This window comes from Mastigoproctus giganteus, chromosome 11 (genome assembly GCF_048544385.1).
Source record: "Mastigoproctus giganteus isolate SK-2022 chromosome 11, ASM4854438v1, whole genome shotgun sequence".
NCBI lineage: Eukaryota > Metazoa > Arthropoda > Arachnida > Uropygi > Thelyphonidae > Mastigoproctus > Mastigoproctus giganteus.
In genome coordinates, this window is record NC_143585.1 from 119825665 (window position 1) to 119847944 (window position 22280).

The 22280-nt window shown below is 39.6% G+C and overlaps 1 protein-coding gene across 1 annotated transcript in view; it reads right to left on the bottom strand.

The window, feature by feature from the left end:
- Positions 1-22280, bottom strand: part of LOC150078388 (rho-related BTB domain-containing protein 1-like) — a 384612-nt gene that overhangs the window by 287424 nt on the left and 74908 nt on the right. Inside the window, exons 4-5 of the mRNA XM_090385409.1 lie at positions 21940-22137; positions 10546-10600 (exon numbers count right to left, since the gene is read on the bottom strand). Of these exons, the coding sequence (XP_090241535.1) occupies positions 10546-10600; positions 21940-22137 (253 nt within the window). The remainder of the gene's footprint in view (positions 1-10545; positions 10601-21939; positions 22138-22280) is intronic.

Below are 22280 nucleotides of genomic sequence, written 5' to 3' on the forward strand. Positions count from 1 at the left end.
TCTTTCGGTTGATTCTCATCAAGTATTCTTTCTAATCTGTTAGTAATGACCCTTGTGAACAACTTGTAGATGTGGGATAACAAGCTAATTGGTCTGTAATTTCCAATTTCTGATTTATCTCCTTTCTTATGCAGCAAAACTATGAGTGCATTATTCCACTGCTTAGCCATCACACCTTTTCTAATGCACTTTGTGAAGAACCTTGCCAGTTTTTGTGTTATGTCTCTTCCTCCCAATTTTAACAACTCTACAGTAACTTCATCTTCCCCCGGGGCTTTCTGATTCTTCATTTTCTTCAATGCATGTTCTACCTCATCAGGAAGAATATTGGGTATGTCGTATGTGTTGTTACTTTGCAATCCATCTTCCCTACTGCTGGCATCATTCCCCTGCTCCTTGTATAATTCTCTATAGTAGTCTTCTGCTATTTGAATTATGCCTTCTCTGCTGTTTATAAGTACACCATCGCTATTCTTCAGTTTCACTATCATTTGTCTTTCTGTATTACTGCTCATGGCTGCTGATTTAAATCCTTTGTTTTCCCTAATGCTTGTTCTACTTTTCTTGTGTTAATTCTTCTTATGTACTCTCTGAGTCTCTTTCTAATGGCTTTTCATAACTCAGTATACTCAATTTTCTCCCTGTCAGTGTGTTTCTTTTCATTTGTTGTCTTCGGTTCATCATGACAAGTGTTTCTTGACTAATTTTTTCTTCTTTGGATATCTTTTTCCCTATAGGTTTCTTGGACTTTATCACTTTCAAAAAGTTGTAATATTCCTCGTCGATATCTTGGTCCTGAGCAGTCTGCAGAAGCTCATACTTGTTCTTAAGTTCCAGTACATACTGCTTTTTCTCCTCTTCTGTTATCTCAAAGACCTTTGTATTATTTACTTGAGTCAGTTTTTTCCTTTCCTTTCCTACATCTATATCAAGTGTACATCTTACCATTCTGTGATCACTTCCAACATTTACCTTATTCAGGACGGTAACATCATTCACAATATACCTTCTGTTAGTGAGGATGAAGTCGATTTCATTAGTAGTTAATCCATTTGGACTCTTCCATGTCTACTTTCTGTTCACCCTTTTCTTGAAAAAAGTGTTCATTACTGACAGTCCTTGAGATTCTGCAAATTCCACAAGTCTTTCACCTCTTTCATTTCTTTCACTAATTCCAAAATTTCCTATAGTTCCCCTTTCTGCACTGTTTTGTCTTTTTCTAACCTTAGCATTGAAGTCTCCCATAATAATAGTGTAGTGGGTTTTCTGCTCATCTACAAGACTCTCAGTTTCGGTGTACATTTCTTCAACCTCTTCATCATCATAGCTCGATGTTGGTGCATAAATCATTATAATCTTTAGCTTGTATCTCTTAGAAATCTTGAGTATTAGTCTTGACACTCTTGGTGATGTACTTTTGAATTCCAAAATGTTGTTTTTAATATCTTTATGGACCAGAAACCCAACTCCACCTTCACTCCTTTCACTGTTTCCATTTCTGTACAGCAGATTTCCACTTGATAAACTTATAAGTGATTCATTTCTTCTTCTTGTTTCAGCCAAACCGATGACACTCCAATTCACATTTTCTAATTCCTTTTCCAGCTCTAATATCTTGTCTTCACCGATGAGTGTTCTTACGTTATAACAGGCCAAGTTCAGTTTCCGTGCATGGCAGCCTGGTCGTACCCAGAGATTCTTAGCACCCTCTGCTTCCATTCTGATCCTCTCGCTGCCATAAGAGGGAGAGTGAAAGCTGCTGGGGACTGAGGGCCATTTGTTTCATCGTGTTTTCATATGCTGGAGGGTTTGGTCTTTTCCTTTTCACGCTGACCAGGTGTCTTGAAGAGAACCACTCTACACGTTCGTTGCCACCTAAGTGACGTAACGGGGCTTACCATCAAGAAGGTGTGCATGAGTGGATTTTATGGAGGCAGGCCAACCGGACTTCTCCTAAATCTTCTGTAATAGAGAGATATTGGATCCATCAGTGTTTCAGGCTGAGTGTCTGATAACACACAGGATACCTGTTCCCCTATAAGCCTCTTGCATCGTATGCCTCTACTCATGCTAATGTCATTAAAAGAGGATTAAACTGGAGTGAAATCAAAGACAGGAAGAAGTACATGGAGAAGGCATGGTGGCGAGGCTTCATAAGTCGACCCGTGGAATGAGAAACGACGACAGATGGTGATGATGATGAGTTAGTATTAACAGTGACAAATGATGCAAAAAAAAAAAGCAAGCAAAAAAAAAAAATTCCTGCATCATTTCAATAGGTTGTCTGGCTCATACTTATTATTCAAACTACCTACTTCTACAACAGTAGATAGAAGTTTGCTCCAACAATCAACTATGCACTGGCCGAAGGCAAACTTACACATATCCTGCAACCATCTTTCCTCAATTCAAATTTTTACCCCTCTTATTTAGACTCAGCAAGAGGAAGGATTCCATCAGCATTGAACTTTCTCCATCCAAAACAACCCAACCCAAAGCCTTAAACTACTCAATCAGATCAGCTTGCAGCAGAATCCTGGCCTCACCATCTGCTATTTGCTAAACCGAAGCCTTTTTTGGTTAGAGAGCACATTTGTTCTACTCACCAATCACATCAATTGCCCTTCTCACATCAATCGCCCATCCATCAGATCCACATCCTTCTTAAAATGAGGCCTCGAGACATATATATATAGTACTGAAGATTCTGCCGAACCACTGCATTATACAATATGATAATCGGCTTCTTATCCCTGCTAGCAAAGTCCCACCATATCATTGACAAAACTTCATGAACTATTCTCGCATCCTGCTTTGAAAACTCCATATCTCACTGCACAATTACCCAATTGTGCAGTCTTTTTCATTTTCATGTAGTACCCCACAGTAGGTGCATTAATGTGGGATTGCTGCTACCTTGCATTTGTCAATATTAAATTTCATTTGCCGCTTTCAACCCATCTGACAAATTTTTTTAGATATTTTTGCAGTAGCATACCTTAATTACTGTAATTAACCACCCTGACAACCATTCTATCATCCAAAATTAGGCATTAAGCCTGATATACCTTTATCAATAGAATTAATAAATATAGAAAACAAGCGGCTCAGCACTGAACACTGGGAGACTCTACGAATAACATTGGTCCACAAAGAGCAATGTCAATTCATAACCACCCTCTGTCTTCTCCCACTCAGCCATCCCTCTGTCCATAGCAGTAAATTGCCCTTAATACCACAGTGCTACAATTTGTAAAGTAATCTTAATGTAAAACAGTATCAAAAGCTTTTCTAAAATCCAAATATATGATAACAAAATTATTTTTTTGCACCCAGTTCCTTTTTTACTATATGGTAAAATCCAAACAGATTGGTCAGACAACATTGCCCCTTAACAAATCTATGCTGAGTCAGTGCAGCTATACTGCAATTAAACTGCAGTTATACAATCCTGCATTACTTTTTTAACCAGTCAATCCATTATTTTTCCCTGAACAGAAGTTAAGCTAACAGGTCTGTAATTACTCTCTCTCTCTCTCTCTCTCTCTCTCTCAAATGAGGCTACATTTCCACGTCTCCAGTTCAGAGCAACCTCTCCCTGAATCCAAAGATACCCTCATAATTATAGCTATAATCATAATATGATTTATCTCCTTCCTTCTAGTGTTTACATAAATAAAGAAATCCTTGCTGTGTTTCTTTATAACTTTAACTAAAGACATCTCATAATCTGCCTTAGCTTACCTAGCCTCCTATGTGACATGATTGCAGGCTAGTTTACATATATCTGCAATAGGCTTCTGTATCACCTTATCATTTAGCATTAGTAGAGGCTTTTGATGCAAGAAAGCAGGCTTCTGCAGCATCAGCCAAAAATAAATAAAAAATACCCACTTCATCCCTCTGTTCATTCAAAATACCTGTCCAGCTGAGCCTTCAACTTATTTAGGCTATCAACCTCCATGACAAGGGATGGAAGTCTGTTCCACCAACCAACCACCCACTGGCTAAAGGCAAATTTCATCACATCTATCCTACATCTGTCTTTCCTCAATTTGAAATTATGCCCTCTCAGGTGATTATTCTGAGCAAGAGGAAGAATCCCATCAGCATTGAGCATGCTCAAACCATACAAGGCTTTATACATCTCTATCAGATCACCTCGCTGGTGCCTAGTCTCCAGACACTGTAATTTGCAAAACTTAAGCCTTTCTTCGTAAGAGCACCCCTTTGTTCCATTCACCAATCTTGTTGCCCTTCTCTGTACTCGTTCCAGCATCTCTACATTCTTCTTGAAATGAGGCCTCCAGACCTGTATACAGTACTCTAGGTGTGGCCTGACCATTGCTTTATACAAGGGAATAATCACCTCCTTATCCCTGCTATAAAAATTCTTATATATCATGGACAATCACCATGAGCAACTCTTGCAGCCCGTCTACACTGCTCAGAAAACTTCATATCTGCCTGCACAACCACCCCCAGGTCCCTTTCATTCTCTACCACTGTCAGTGTAGTACCACAGAGTTGATACGTTGCTCTGGGGTTGCTGTTTCCCATATGTAGTACTTTACATTTGTCAATGCTAAACTTCATTTGCCACCTCTCAGCCCATCTGCTCAACCTTTCCAGATCCTGTTGCAGTAGCATAGTGTCAGTGGTGTCCTTGACAACCCTGCCAACCTTCGTATCATCTGCAAACTTGGACATTAAGCTTGATATACCATCATCAATATCATTTATAAATACAGAAAACAATAATGGACCAATGCTGAACCCTGAGGGACTCCACTAATAACATTAGTCCACGATGAGCAGTGTCCATTGATTACCACTCTCTGTCTTCTCCCCTCAACCACCCCTTTATCCATAGCAGCAATTTGCCTCCAATGGCACACTTCTCCAATTTGTGCAGCAGTTTTCCATGTGCAACAGTATCAAAAGCCTTTCTAAGATCCAAGTATATAATATCAAAGTTATTCCCTGCATCCAGTTCTTTTGTGACTGCATCATAGTATCCAATCAAATTGGTCAGGCAAGACTTCCCCTTAACAAAACCATGCTGCGTCCGAGCTATAACTGAGGTCTTGTCTAGATGATCCTACAGTGCTTCTTTAACCAGCGCCTCCATTAATTTTCCGGGAATAGAAGTTAAACTAACAGGTCTATAATTACTTGTGTCGCCTTTTGATCCTCCTTTGTGAATTGGGGTCACATTTGCACATCTCCAGTCCATGGGTACTTCCCCTGAGTCCAAGGAAGCTCTCATAATTATGGCTAACGGTTTGCTTACTTCCTTTGCTGCCTCCTTTAATATAACTGGATAGATTCCATCCACCCCAGGTGCCTTTCTTGTATTTATCTTCAACAATTTCTCCTCCACTTTACTCTCAGTTATTACAAGATTCTCTAGCTTACTGCCAGAGTTGAATACACCTCTGGCATTTCCCTCACTGAATAACTCCTCATGTGTGAATGTCGATGCAAAATATTCATTTAGTTTGTTAGCTACCTGAGCAGGATCATCAACAGTTGACCCATCGATATCAAGTGGACCAATCTGATTCATCCCCTTCCTTCTAGAGTTTACATAAGTATAGAACTCTTTGCTGTTTTTCTTTGCATCCCTTGCCAAAGATTTCTCGTAATCTGCCTTCACCTGCCTAACCTCCTTTGTAACTTGGTTACAGATCAACTTGTATCTATCATAGGCTTCTGTGTCACGTGTTAATTTGTATGTATCCCATGCATTTTTTTTCTCTGCCATATGTCTCATTAGTTCATCTGACATCCACTTAGGCCTAAACCTTGAACAATATTTCTTAGTTGGTATGTAAAGCCTAGTAGCTTCCAAGATAAGTTCTTTGAATGCTTCCCATTTTGAATTTGCTGTTGGTAACATCGTCAGTTGGTCCCACTGTATAGAATTTAAATACTGTCTCAGTCCATCGTAGTCACCTTTACGAAAGCAATAACCCATCCCTTTACTCCTAATGGTAGTTACCTCTTTGAGTAAATCCCACTTCAGCACACTGTGATCACTGCCACCCAGTGGTTCATTTACCTGCAGATTCTTAATGCATGAAGAATCACTACTGATAATCAAATCAAGGTTATTACTCACTCTAGTTGCCTCCCGAACATGCTGATGTAGAAAACAATCATCCAGTAAATCCACAAAAGCCTTGCTAGTGTGTGAGTGACCATCAATGTTGACTGGCTTCACTTCCTTGGATTTTATGTATTTCTTAACTAATAGTATAACCCCTCCTCCCTTCCTATCCTGTCTATCTATATGTCCTGTCCTGTCCTGTCTATTTATATGCATCCCAGAATTTTCTTCTCTGTAACGAGTCTCATTAGTTTATATGACATCCATTTAGGTCTGAGCCTTGAACAATATTTCTTAGTTGAAATTAAAACCATACTAGCATCGAAAATTACTTCCCCGAATGCTTGTCATTTAGAATTTGCTATTTGTAACATCATCAGTTGGTCTCACTGTGTAGAATTTAAAGACTGTCTGAGATTACTGTACTCCCCTTTACCCTTGATGGCAGTTATATCTTTTGCTAAATTCCAGATCAGTACACTCTGATCACTGCCACTTATTGGTTCTTTTATCTGCAGATTTTTAGTGCATGAAGAATTGCTGCTGGTAATAGGAATAAGAGTATTGTTTTCTCTCTCTCTCTCTCTCTCTCTCTCTCTCTCTCTCTCTCTCTCTCTCTCTCTCTCTCTCTCTCTCTCTCTAACATGTTGCTGTAGAAAACTGTCATTCATAAATCCACAGAAGTCTTGCTAGTGTGTGTGTGTGTGTGTGTTATTTGGTTTTTAGGAGCATTAGCAACTAAGGCCATATTGTTCCGGGATATGCGGTGGTCATTCCCTGACCTTTCCGCATTCTTCGTATTTGGTGGTGGTGGGCTCGAACCGCAGTGTAATCAAGAAGCGTGTGCTATGCACTGCTGCTCCTTCCCACCTGGCTACGGAGGCACCCGTGTGTGTGTGTGTGTGTGTGTGTGTGTGTGTGTGTGTGTGTGTGTGTGTGTGTGTGTGTGTGTGTGTGAGTGTGAGTGAGTGAGTGAGTGAGTGAGTGACCAGGCTACAAGTTCCAGTCAGTTGCTGGAATGTTAAAATCCCTTATTTCACCACGTTTTTATTGATTTACTGGTCCAGTCTGTTTCTGTATAGTTGTCTATTACACTTATCACAGTTATTAGATCTATAACACTCTCCTGCTGCCAATTTTTTTTTTTTTTTTCCACCAATGCTTATGTCACATCAAGCTAACTCATCGCTCATATCAATTGGATACTTTGCCTTAGCTTTAATATGCTTCTTATCTAATAGCTTAACCCTCCCCCCCCCCATGCTGTCTGTCCTATCTGTACACATTGTACTTCTCATATTCAAATTCTGTATCCCTTACGTCTGAGATACACCATGTCCAATATCCCTAAAATGTCCACATTTGATGACGTAACGAGTACTTCAAATTCATCAAATTTATTTATTATTCTCCTAGCATTAGTGTACGTGCAATTATACATGTACCTGTTCTTATTCTTAGTTACCCTAAAGGTGCTTACATGTAGAACACAAGTGGCACATATACATGGAACCAACAACCACAGGTAGCTTAAATGTATCATGTAACTCAGTGGTTCCCAACTGGTGGTTCGTGAACCTGTGGGGTTCACACAAAAAATTTTGTGATGGCATCTGCTTAGATTTACATAAGAAATTTTAGAAATAAGATGTTTGCACCTCTGGCCTTTAGGTAATTATTAGAATTGTTGCCGTAGAAAGCACAAATTCACTATGATGTAAAAGAAACTTGTAATTCAGAAGTTTTAAGCATGGATACTGAAATTTTAATTTCAAAGATTTATGTAAAACACACAATGTGGCACAAAAAGTGTCAAACTGCATTCAAATAGAAATACCATGGAGAAAATAACATTTATTTTATTTTCTCCATGGTATTTTCTCCATCAATACCAGGTGGGCCACCACCTGGTATTGATGACATACATGTCATCAATACCAGGTGGTGGCCCACCTTCTGGATATCAGCACCCGTTAATCTGTCACAATGAAGTTAATGGGGCACAGTAAAAACATGTCAGAATTTGTTAATGTTGGTTGTGTTAATCCCCCACTTGCTAAAATGAATTTTATTTTTAGCTCACTGGTTGTCAATACTATTCATCATTTTCAGCATGGAAGCTTTAATTTCAGAGGGTTTTTGTTTTTTTTTTTTTCTGTTTTTAGGTACCCTTCTAAAATTCCTTTGTCTAAAGAAGAGCTTATAAAAATTATTCTCATGACCAGATCAGGAAGGTGTTACAAGGTTGCAATGGAATTTAACAGGAGACATGGCAATCACATCACACATGACACTTTTGGCAAAATTATTGAGAAGTTCAGAAAGACAGGAAGTGTTACTGACCAACTGAGAAGTGATCATCCATGAATATCCACCAAGGAAGGCACAACCTACATGGGGCTGGTAGCATTTGTAAAGAGTCCCCAAAATAAAGCACACAATGGTTGTCTGCAGAAAGCAGTGTCAGCCCATCGAGTATCGCCCACATCATGAAAAAGCACAAATGGCATACATACAAAATGCAAATGCTGGAACATCTTAGTGAAGATGACCTGGATAGGCGGATGGAATTTTGTGAATGGGCAGTAAACAGATTGGACGGTGATGTAAACTTCTTATCTGGGGTCTTATTTACTGATGAAGCCAATTTTTTTGTTAATGGAAAAGTTAATCGTCAAAACCAATGTTATTGGAGTGATACTAACCTGCACTCGATGAGTCCCTCAAAGATGTAAAGTGCGGGATATGGGAAAACAAAATTGTCAGACCTGTTTTCTTTGACACAAATCTGAAGGCCGAAATGTACCTAAACATGCTGCAAGATACGATCATGCCATCCCTCCTAAACGAGGATGGAGAATTTCTGACATATTTTCAGCAAGACTGCGCATCACCCCATTATGGGGTCTGCGTGCACCGATGATTGGATCAGCAGTTTCCGTGTTCCTGGATGGGTAACCATAGTCCCGTGGAGTGGCCTCTGAGGTCCGTAGACTTCAGCCTACTCAATTTTTACTTGTGAGAGCACTTGAAAGCCATGGTGTACCAGGAAGAGACACACAACATGAATCACATAAAGCAGTGTTTCCCAAACTGGGGTCCGTGGATCACTGTAGGTCTGTGAAATGGTGGTCGACCATATATATATATGGTCCTTTAGGATGTCACAGACATTCTCTCATATATTCAGACAAGTGCTTGCTACCTAGGAGTCTAAAACACTCATGGAACTGATATTCGGGTGACACTCAAGTCAAGTGGACCCAATTTGGGGGCACCTCCGTAGCCAGGTGGGAAGGAGCAGCAGTACGTTGCACACGATTCTTGATTAGACCGGGGTTCGAGCCCATCACCACCAAATATACGGAAGATGCGGAAAGGTCAGGGAATGACCACTGCATTTCCCGGAGCAATATGGCCTTAGTTGCTAATGCTCCTAAAAACAAAACAAACAAACCCAGTTTGGGCAAAGTCTGAGCAGTCTGTGAGAGCCAAATCCTCTGCTTGCACCTTCACAATGGTGGGACTATTAGTAATCCTGGTTATAACCCCCACATGCAAGCACATTGTGGGTGACCACCCAGGTGTGAACCAACGTAAGCAGGGGTCGAGCACCAAATTGGTGCCATACATCCCTTTGTGTGGCACCCACACCACACAAAGGAATGTCGTCTCTCTCTCTCTGTGTTACCAGGCAATACTAGGTGATAGATGACTCTCATCAACCAGTGCAATACCGCCGACCGGGCTAGCCGAGTGGGTAAAGTACCTGCCCGGCAACCCAAGGTCGCGGGTTCGATTCCCGCCTCGGGCTTGGATCAAAGTACTGCAAAAACCTTGGGAGGTGCAATATGGCCATAGAAGCCGATGCGCCAACAACTACCAAATCAAAAAAAAAAAAAAAAAAAATCAGTGCAATACCACCACTTTGCTTATTGGAGGCTTGAAGTGGTGGAACCCATGTTTAGTCTTCAGAGCTAAGTTCCGGTCAACCCTTCCCCATCTCTTCAATCATGCAGTATAACTGATGTCTTTTGGGGTTATGATGAACACCACGAGGTCCAAACTTCCTTACATTTCGAGGGTACAGCTCTAAAACGGTGTTCACAGGCCGGCTGCCAGTTAGCACGCCAGACTGAACCTAAAGGTAACTCTAAAGTGCAGCATTTCTCAAACTGGGTCCGTGGACCAGTTCCAGAGGGTCTGCGAAATTGTGGTCGACCATATATATATATATATATGTGCATATGGTCCATTACATTGTCGCAGACATTCTCTCAGAGAGGCCAGACAAGCTGTGCTTGCTACCCAGGAGTCTAAAATGCTGATGAAACTGACATTAGGATGACACAAAATCAAGTGGACTCAATTTCGGCAAAGTACGGATGGTCTATAAGAGCCAAACCTCTGCTTGCCCATCACAATGGCAGGACTGTTAGTAATCTTGGGTATAACCCAAATGTGCAAGCACACTGTGGGTGACCACCCAGGTGTGAACCAACGTAAGCAGGGGTCAAGGTGTGGTGCCCACACCACACGAAGCAATGCCGCCTCGGTGTTACGAGGCAATACTACGTGATAGATGACGCTCATCAACTGGTGCAATACCACCACTTGCAATTACTAATGACCTCTTATTGGAGTCTTGAAGTGGTGGAACCCATTTTTAGTCTCCAGAGCTAAGTTCCCCTCAAACCTATCCCCATCTCTTCCATCAGGCAATACGACTGATGTCTTTTGAAATTATGATGAACACCATGGCAAGATCCAAATTCCATACATTTTGAGGGTACAGCTCTAAAACGGTGTTTGCATGCCAGCTGCTAGTTAGTATACCGGACCACTTCAGTGCAGCATTTCCCAAACAGGGATCTGTAGACCCCTGGAGGGGTCCATCAATCAGTTCCAGGAGGTCTGCAAAATGTTCGTTACCAGACATTTGTGATTACCAAATGTTGGTTACCTGATGTACATATTAGGGATGTACTACTGATATGTACATATTAGATGTACATATCAGTAGTGGTTCGTCATGTATTAAAAATCTGCAGATAAAGGAACCACTAGGTGTCAGTGATCACAGTGTGCTGAAGTGGGATTTACTCAAAGAGGTAACTACCATCAGGGGTAAAGGGAAGGCTTTTTGCTTTCGTAAAGGCAACTACAATGGTCTGAGACAGTATTTAAATTCTATACAGTGGGACCAACTGATGATATTACCAACAGCAAAATCAAAATGGAAAGTATTCAAAGAACTTATCTTGGAAACTATCAGGCTTTACATACCAACTAAGAAATATTGTTCAAGGTTTAGGCCTAAATGGATGTCAGATGAACTAATGATATATATGGCAGAGAAGAAAAATGCATGGGATACATATAAATTAATGGGTGACATGGAAGCCTGTGATAGATATAAGTTGGTCTGTAACCAAGTCACAAAGGAGATTAGGCAGGCAAAGGCAGATTATGAGAAATCCTTGGCAAAGGATGCAAAGAAAAACAGAAAAGAGTTGTTTACCTATGTAGAAGGAAAGGGATGAATCAGATTGGTCCACGGGATATTGATGGTTCAACAGTTGAGGATTCCTGCTCAGGTGCCTAACAAACTAAACAAGTATTTTGCATCTACATTCACACATGAGGAGTTATTCAGGAAGGGGAATGCCAGAGGTGAAGTTAACACTGACAGTGAGCTAGATGATTTTGTAATAACTGAGAGGGAAGTGGAGGAGAAATTGTTCAGGATAAACATAAAAAAGGCACCCGGAGTGGATGTGATCTATCCAGTTATATTAAAGGAGGTAGCAAAGGAAGTAAGCAAAACCTTAGCCATAATTATGGGAGCTTCTTTGGACTCAGGGGAGGTACCCATAGACTGGAGATGTGCAAATGTGACCACAATTCACAAAGGAGGATCAAAGTCTGACACAAGTAATTATAGACCTGTGAGTTTAACTTCTGTTCCAGGAAAATTAATGGAGGCACTGGTTAAAGAAGCACTGCAGGATCATCTAGACAAGACTTCAGTTATAGCTCGGACACAGCATGGTTTTGTTAAGGGAAAGTCTTGCCTGACCAACTTGATTGGATACTATGATGCAGTCACAAAAGAACTGGATGCAGGGAATAACTTTGATATTATATATTTGGATCTTAGAAAGGCTTTTGATACTGTTGCACAGGGAAAACTGCTGCACAAATTGGAGCAGTGTGGCACTGGAGGAAAATTGCTGCTATGGATAAAGGAATGGTTGAGGGGGAGAAGACAGAGAGTGGTAATCAATGGACATTGCTCATCGTGGACTAATGTTATTAGTGGAGTCCCTCAGGGTTCAGTGTTGGGTCCATTGTTGCTTTCTGTATTTATAAATGATATTGATGATGGAATATCAAGCTTATTATCCAAGTTTGCAGACGATACAAAGGTTGGCAGGGTTGTTAAGGACACTACTGATGCTATGCTGCTGCTGCAACAGGATCTGGAAAGGTTGAGCAGATGGGCTGAGAGTTGGCAAATGAAGTTTAACATTGACAAATGTAAAGTACTACATATGGGAAACAGTAACCCCAGAGCAACGTATAAACTCTGTGGTACTACACTGACAGTGGTAGAGAATGAAAAGGACCTGGAGGTAATTGGCAGATATGAAGTTTTCTGAGCAGTGCAGACGAGCTGCAAGAGTAGCTCATGGTGTCTTGTCAATGATATACAGGAATTTTTCTAGCAGGGATAAGGAGGTGATTATTATCTTGTATAAGGCAATGGTCAGGCCACACCTTGAGTACTGTATACAGGTCTGGAGGCCTCATTTCAAGGAGGATGTAGAGCTGCTGGAACGAGTATAGAGAAGGGCAACAAGATTGGTAAATGGAACAAAGAGTTGCTCTTATGAAGAAAGGCTTAAGTTTTGCAAATTACAGTGTCTGGAGACCTAGGCACCGGCGAGGTGATCTGATAGAGGTGTATAAAGCCTTGAATGGTTTGAGTATGCTCAGTGCTGATCAGATTCTTCCTCTTGCTGAGAATAATCACCTGAAAGGGCATAAATTCAAATTGAGGAAAGACAGATGTAGGATGGATGTGCAGAAATTTGCCTTTAGCCAACAGGTAGTTGGTTAGTGGAACAGACTTTCATTCCTTGTTGTGGAAGTTGATAGCCTAAATAAATTTAAGGCTCAGCTGGACAGGTATTTCAAATGAACGGAGGAGTAAAATGGGAGTGGTTTGTTTTTTTTTTTTTTTTTGGCTGATGCTGCATAAGCTTGCTTTCTTGCATCATATGCCTCTACTAATGCTAATCTATTGCACAGAATCGGGTCTTGCTGCTTCAACAGTGAATACTATTTTAAGAAACAGTGCACGTATAAAAGAACATGTCAAAGGGTCAACGCACTTAAGATCAATAGTGATCACAAAACAGGGTTCAGGTGGTATATCGAAGATGGAACAGCTATTAATAATAAGAATGGAAAATGAGATTCAGAAGCAAGTGCCCATGAGACCAATGGCCATTCAAGCAAAAGCAAGAAGTATTTATGAAGATATTAGGGATAAGTACAGCAAACCCAAGCCAAGTTTGTGGCAAGCAATGGGTTGTTTAATTGGTTCAAGCATCACTCTGGTTTCCCAAACATTAAAGTAAGCGGTGAATTTGCCAGTGCCAATTCTGCAGCTGCAAAGAAATTTTGTGATGTGTTGGAAAAAATTATTGATGAAGGCAGCTATTCAACGCAGCAAATTTTTAACATTGATGAGACTGCTCTGTATTGGAAAAAAATGCCAGATCGAACATACATTGCCAAAGAGGAAAAGACAATGCCAGGTTTCAAAGCTTCAAAAGATAGGGCCATGCTCTTGCTTTGGGGCTAACGTAGCGGGAGATTACAGATTAAAACTACTGCTTGTGTACCATTCTGGACATCCTCGTTCATTTAAGGGCATCAATAAAGACACCCTACCTGTGCATTTCCAATCTAACCAGAGAGCATGGATAACAATATCTCTCTCTTTGAGAATTGGTTTAAATGCTGCTTCATTCCTGAGGTTGAAAAATATTGTAAAGACAACAACGTTCCTTTCAAGATTTTGCTTCTGTTAGATAATGCTCCTGGACATTGTACGCATCTAGATAATTTTAATTTGAACGTGAGAGTCATATTTCTACCACCAAACACCACTTCACTCATCCAACCTATGGATCAGGGTGTTATTTCGAATTTAAAAGCATACTATTTACGCACAGCATTTGCTCAGGCATTGTCTGTAGTAGACGGTGAGAAAAATTTTATGTTAAAAGACTTGAAAATCTTAAAATATTTACCACGCCATCTTAAACATTAATAAGGCCTGTGCGGAAATTACTAAAAGTTGTTTAAATGGTGCATGGAAAAAGGCTTCAAAGGGTTTGAAAAAGAGGAATTATAGAAAGGTTACAGATAAGATTGTAAAGGTTGCAGAGCTACATCAGATGGAGGTTGTTGCCAAAGGTGTGGAGGAGTTAATAGAGGAAGAAGAGAAGGAATTATCTAACGAAGAACTTATTGACGTGCAGGCAGCGATAGTGAAAGAAGAAAATACTGACGAAGCTCAAGATGAACCAAATGACAAGCCGAGATGCTTCACCACCAGAGAGATGGCAATGGCATTTTGTGAAATTGCATCATCAGTGGCGAGGCTTGCGAAGATGGATTCTGACGACAAACGATCCTTAAAAGTTAACAGAGGGGTGAATGATACGCTTGCTTGCGACAAAGAAATCTACGATGAAAAGAAAAAAGCCACCGTCCAGTCATTCATTAATATGTTCTTTCGTAAGGTTAAGTGTCCGACTGCTGCTAAATCTTCACAGACCTTAACCTCCGCAGCAGTGTACTTATCAGCTGAAAAATGTTGATTCTGGCAACGATTCTCAATGATTCTCAAACTTACTGACATTATGCCTGTCTCCTCTCTTTTCTGTAATTTTATAATTTTGAATTTTTTTAAATTGCACGCTTTTGTAATTTTTCCTGTGCATGAGATAAAAAATGGAATAAATACAATAAATATTTCCATTTACATGTTCGTTGAACATTTCTTTTTTGATTCAATCAATTCAGTGAGCACAGTTGCGAGTGCTGCACAAGCATGGGTGAAATTCCAACTTACATGGAGCGCCACAGAATGCAACCCTTATGTTAATCGAGGAGTGGCTGTACTATTGGCTGCAGTACTTTTCAGCCGACCGGGCTAGCCGGGTGAGTAAAGGGCTTGCCTGGCAACCCAAAGGTCGCAGGTTCAATTCCCGAACCCGCGACCTTTGGGTTGCCAACCCGAATTCCCGAGTACTTTGATCCAAGCCCGAGGGCTTGGATCAAAGTACTGCAAAAACCTTGGGAGGTGCATCATGGCCACAGAAGCCTATGTGCCAACAACTACCAAAAAAAAAAAAAAAGCAGTACTTTTCATTGCTTTATAACTTTCCCTTTTTGTGCTTTCATAAGCTGGCTAGCTCATTATTCATCTATCTTGGCATCATCCTCATGCTATAATTTCTTAATGGCATATATGCATTCATTGCATCTGTGACCATAGCTTTAAAGGTATACCATAATTCTAATGTCTTTGTGTTCTGTGTGCTATCCCCCCAGTTGATGGATGTCAGGTTGAACCTCAAGCCGTTGTAATGTCCTTTCCTGAAATTAAAGCTCATTCCTTATACCTTTAATAACTGTTACCTCTTACCTCGTCATCCAACTTAGAACTCCATGATCACTGATAAAATTAATTGCAAGATCACTCCCAGCAAATGGGAGTGATCTTGGCAAACTTTCCACATATATATATAAGGCAGCCATTGTAAAAAACAACCATTGCCTTATACAATGAGATAATCACTTCCTTATTGCTGCTAGCAAAGTTCTTATATATCATGGAGCTTTGTCAATGATATACAAGAAATTTGGTATCACGGGAAAGGAAGTGATTATTCCATTGTATTAGGCAATGGTTAGGCTGTATCTTGAGTACTGCATACAGGTATGGAGGCTTCATTTTAGGAAGGAGTAGATCTGCTGGATCAGGTGCAGTGAAGGGCAACGAGATTGGTGAAGGGAACAAAAAGAGTGATGTTACCATGAAAGTCCTGGTAAGATTTTCATGGTAAGATGTGTTCTGCAAATGCATTGTCTGGAGATTAGGCACCTGTGAGGTGATCTAATTCAGATGTTTAAGGCTTTGAATGGATTGAGCAAGCTCAGTGCTGATGTCATGCTTTCTCTTGCTCGAACCACCCACATGAGGGGGTGCAAATTCAAATCAAGGAAGGATGGTTGCAGGATAGATGTGTGAAGATTTGCCTTCAGCCAGTGAATGGTCGATTGTTGGAACAAACTTCCATCTGTTGTTGTGAAAGTGGGAAGTTTGAATAAATCCAAGGAAGAACTAGACAAATTATTGGAGACGATGGAGACTTGATGTGGGAGGGGTTTTTTTTGCATGCTTTGCAATCTTGCTTTCTTGCGTCATATGCCACTACCTACTACTACTAATAATAATAATAATTTCTCTACTGGCAGAATATTCTAGACCCTATTAACTACAGTAGGCTATAGAATATTCTTTACATAGTACTTCCCTAATATGCTGATGCAAATAACAGTAGTCTAGATGATTTTAAAATTTTGTTCCCCATGGTGAGTTTCCCCTTGATCCAATCAGTTATGAACAGAGTGAAATCACCTATAGCATGACATCAGAGTTCCTCACCCATTTCATCTGCTTATAGAAGCTGTCATTGTAATCTTCACAGTCGTCTAGTATTTAATAATTAGTATTAATAGTGGCAAATGATGCAAGAAACCAAGCTTACAGAGCATTAGCCAAAAAAAAAAAAAAAAAAATCCCATGTCAACTATCCATTCCCTCCAGTACTTTGTCTAGTTCTTCCTTAAATTTGTTCAAGCTACCCAATTTCACAGTGAAGGGAAGCTTGTTCCAGCAATCAACCATCCGTTGGCTAAAGGCAAACTTCCACCCATCTACTCTGCAACTGTCCTTTCTAAATTTGAATTTATGCTCCCTCATGTGCATATTCTGAGCAAAAGGAAGAGGAAGAATTAAATCAGCATTAAGTTTGCTCAAGCCAATTCAAAGCCTTAAACAGATTACCTCACAGGTGCTAGTCTCCAAATGCTGCAATTTGTAGACGTGAAGCCTTTCTCGGTAAGAGAACTCCCATATTCCCCTCACAAATTTCATTGCCCTTCTCTATACCTGTTCCAGTAGCTCAACATCCTTCCTAAAATGAGGTCTCCAGACCTGTATGCTGTACTCAAGATGTGGCCTGACCATTGCCTTATACAATGGGATAATACTTCCTTATCCCTGCTAACAAAATTCCCGTATATCATTGACAAAACCCCTTGCACTGTCCTGGCAACCTGTCTGCACTGCTCAGAGAACTTCATATCAGGCTCCATAATTACTCCCAGGTCCTTTTCATTTTTCACTACCCTGAGTGTAGTACCACACAGTTGATATGTTATTCTGGGATTGCTGCTACCCATATGCAGTACCTTGTATTTGTTAAACTTCAATGTCCATTTCTCAGCCAATCAGCTTAATTTTTCTAGATCTTGTTGCAGCCCATTACCTTCATTACTATCATTAACTGCCCTGCCAATCTTTGTATCATCTGCAAACTTAGGCATTAAGCCTGATATGCCTTCATCAGTATCATTAATAAATACAGAAAACAACAGTGGGCCTACCACCAAACCCTGTAGGACTCCACTAAAAAAATTAGTCTACAAAGAGGCTCACATCTGGTGAGCCTCTTTGTAGCTCACCCAGGGTCCTAAGCTTGGATATCATCATTCTTCTCTTTCTTGATAATTCCTTTCTACTTTTGACTCTCTCTCTCTCTCTCTCTCTCTCTCAGGGTAACTCGGGGATTTTTTTTTTTGCTGGTGCAGCATAAGCTTCAGGCTTCTTTGCACCATATGGCCAATAATAATAAGAGCAGTGTCCATTGATAATCACCCTCTGTCTTCTCCCTATCAACCATCCCTTTATGCACAGCAGCAACTAGCAACTTTCCTTTAATTTTATCTTGCTCCAATGTGAATAGCACTCTCTTATGTGCAATAGTATCTAAAGCTTTCCTGAAATCTAAGTGTTTTTTTTTTTTTTTTTCCTCGCCTTTTTCCCATTATTATGTGAGGTCAGCATTTTTTTTATTATTTTGGCATGCAATTTTTACGGCCGGATGCCCTCCCTGACGCCAACCCTCACCCTTTATTCGGGCTGGGAATATGCAGTGGTCCCCTATTTGTTGGGTACGGGCTCGAACCCCGGTCTAATCAAGAAGCGTGTGCTATGCACTACTGCTCCTGCCCACCTGGCTACGGAGGCACCATTTCCTGAAATCTAAGTGTATAATATCAAAATTATTTTTTGTATCCAGTTCCTTTGTCATCCAATGTACTATCAAAATGTACTATCCAATCAAATTGGTCAGACCAGATATCTTATAAATAAACCCATGCTGTGATTGTAGTATAACTGCACCCCTGTCTAGATAGTTCTGCACCTACTTCTTTAATCAGTGACTCCATTATTTTCCCTGGAATAGAAATTAGGCTCACAGGTCCATAATTACTCCTGTCACTCTTTGATTCCCCCTTTGTGAATTGGGGATACATTCGCACATGGAATGATTGTGTGAAATTGTTTTTTTTTTTTTTTTTTGGTTTTTTTTTGGATGATGCTACATAAGCTCATATGCTCACTTTCTTGCACGTCATCCTCTATTTCAACTACTACTATCTCCAGTCCACATAGACCTCCCCTGAATCCAAAGGTGCTCTTGCAGTTATGACTAAGCTTCTTAGTTATGACTAAGTTTCTTAGTCATAACTTTCACAGTTTCTCTAAAATCTTGGAAGGGTTTTATGTGGCCAATGTTTCAATATTTTGTGGATTACTTGTATACACCCTTTCTTTACAATAACCACAGAGGAAAAAATCTGTGTCACTTAAATTGGATGATCTTCCTGACTGATAATGCTACCAAACTGGGAAATGAAGCATCCATGTAATAATTACACAAAATCATTATGGTTTCTCTTGATATGTGTGCCGTGGTCCTACCTTGTTGAAACCATACATTCTCGTTTATGTGTGTGTAATCTCTTGACATTTCATTCATGTCTATTGGAAAGCTTTATTTTCATTTTATAAATCCAAAATGGCATTAGCATACGTTATCGAACTCTTTAATTTATTGAGAAATTTGAATTTTTTATAGGTGCAGCGGATATTCTTTCCATTGCAAGAAACATTTTTTTTTATCCATAATTGCTGGTTGCATCATCAGACTAATATGGTGGTACTTTTCTCAGTGCTTTCACAGACACCATCTCAATGCAGGTTGGACTTGAGTTTGTCCAAGAATGCTCAAATTGTGATTCATTTTCTGGACCCTTTCTCACGTGATATTTGGTGACATACATACAAATAGCCTGATCTGGATGAATAAAAAGTATGAAATTCAGTTGTAAAGCTCCTTAATGGAACAGTTTATGGAATACTGTTCTCTACACAAGCTGCTCTTTTGCAGTCCAGAATTCCATTTTCAATAATCGCAGAAACAGTACTTCATCCATAAAAGTTACAGCCAAATGAAATCCCTCCAAGACTTTTGGGACATGCTCTGTGCCTCCCATTCCCCAATTTCTAGCTTTTCATTTAATAGATGCCCTCAAAAAATACAATTTGGTGGGTAGGTAACAAAAGAGTCGATCATAAGATGCCATTGGTGCATAATTATTACCTGTAATTTATAATTCTTCCCAGCTACCCTTCAAGGTGGGTGGGTAATGGTATGAACTATGGTTGCTGTATAAGCAGTGTTTGTACACTCCATTTAACTATAAAAAAAATTATCTGTAAGCAGTGTGTGTGTTGGGAGGAGTTATTTCTTAATGCTAAATTTTGAGCAAGCAAAACATGGTGTTATTAGGCACTATACGGGGATCGGCAACCCGTGGCTCACCATCCGCATCCGGCTCTTTTAGCATGTAACTGTGGCTCTTTAACTTTTAGCCCACATTAAGCACAATTTGAAATGGAGTTAAGAGAACTTAAAAATCAAGGATATGTGGAGTCCAAAAAATACATTAAAGCTGAAATTGAGGATTTTGGAGAGGCAGAAGGCTGCCCTTGCAATTCTACACAAATGGACAGTGATGGATCAGTAGGCACCTCCGTAGCCATGTGAGGAGCAGCAGTGCGTAGCACTGCTGCTCCTTCTTGATTAGACCGGGGTTCGAGCCTGTCACCACCAAATATGGAGGATGCGGAAAGGTCAGGGAATGACCACCACATATCCCAGAGCAATATGGCCTTAGTTGCTACTGCTCCTAAAAACCAAAACAACAACAACAACAACATAGATCAGTTGAAAAAGCAAGACCAAATTGTGTTCGATGCATGGAGTAGCTTATCAGACACATATTAAATTTGAAAATATTTGTGTTTGGCCTTCTCTCAGTTTTTGGTTCAACGTTCTGCGGCAAATATTTTTGAACATGAAGTATATTAAAAATAAATCAAGAAACTGTCTGAACAATGCAAGTCTCTCAGCATGCTTAAAGATTAAAATACGGCATAATCACCTGATGTTGAGAGACTCACTCAAGAAGTTCGGCAGCAAAAGTCACATTAATTTGTACCTAATTCGATGTTTGTTATGTTTTTTCAGTATTAATAAATAATATTTCAAAATATTTTTAATAAAACACCTTCCCACTCTATTCCATTTCTTAAAAACTCCCCCACCCCTATCCCTCCTCCCAGCTTGAGCTGAGGCGTGGCTCTTCGGATTCTTTTTTTTTTTTTTTAATTAGATCAAAAATGGCTCTTCATTCAAAAAAGGTTGCCGAAACCTGCTATAGACAACTGGTTAATGAATGCATTCAAGCTGCAGAAAAATCTAACATACTATAAATAACTGCCTTGTTAAACTTCACAGGTGGTCTTTGCCAGCCCAAAAAAAAAAAAAACACACCAGTGTGATTGAGTGACAGAAATGGTGTTTCAGTGAGCACATAGCAGGATGCCAGTAGAGATTTCAGAATTGTTTATTGGGAATATTATTTTCAGAATTGTTTATTGAACCTTTGCCTAAAATACTAGGAAAAACTTATCTAATGAACCATGTTTTGAACTGTTCTTTGAAATTTAAAATTAATTATGGAATTGTAATTTGCCAGAAACTAACCTTGAATTTCAAATCAAAATTTTGAATTAATTATTCCCTCCCCTTCACACACACACACACACACACACACACACACACACACACACACACACACACACACACACACACACACACACACACACACACACACAGAATGTTTATAAGTCCTTGAAGTATGTTTTAAGTAGGTCTGAATTTAACACTTAAACGTTATCTCTTATTCATGATGTCACATGTATATTGTGGCAAAGTTATCATTAAATAAACACAATCTTCATATGAAACATAATGCTGGTTTTAAAATTCATGAAATAAAGGCAATTAACTTGTGTAACATTTACAATCTATTTATTATTAATTGTCAAAAAACCATACATTTTGTGTTTTCTCCACTGCTTCTTCAGTGGTTGTAATCTTGCTGCCAAAATAAAAACACCAAAAGGCCAAACTGATAATAGTTACTAATAAATTAATAACAGATTCTAAACTCTACATGCTGAAGTGTTTTCATTTCAAGTATTTTGATCAGGATAATCTGTGCAACATATCATTCAAACATTATACTAATACTGGCTTTCATACCTGAAGAATGGATTCCTTTCTTGCAATAGTTTAAGAAATTCGTCATCTTTATACATGTGCCGAAGATCATTCTTGCATCCAACCAGAACAATGGGAGTTTTGGGACAGTAGTGGCGAATCTCTGGAACCCATTTTGTCTTACAGTTACGCAAAGACTGAGGGTTGGCAATAGAAAAGCACAGAAGTACTACATCTGCTCTAAAACAATTTAAACAAAGAAATGAGTTTCCTCATAAAATAATAACCTAATATCAATTACGTTATTGAAAATTTAGCTTTTACTATTTAATAGCTTTTTTATTTTTTTTTATGTAAACCCCAAACACGAGAGGTACTAGAAT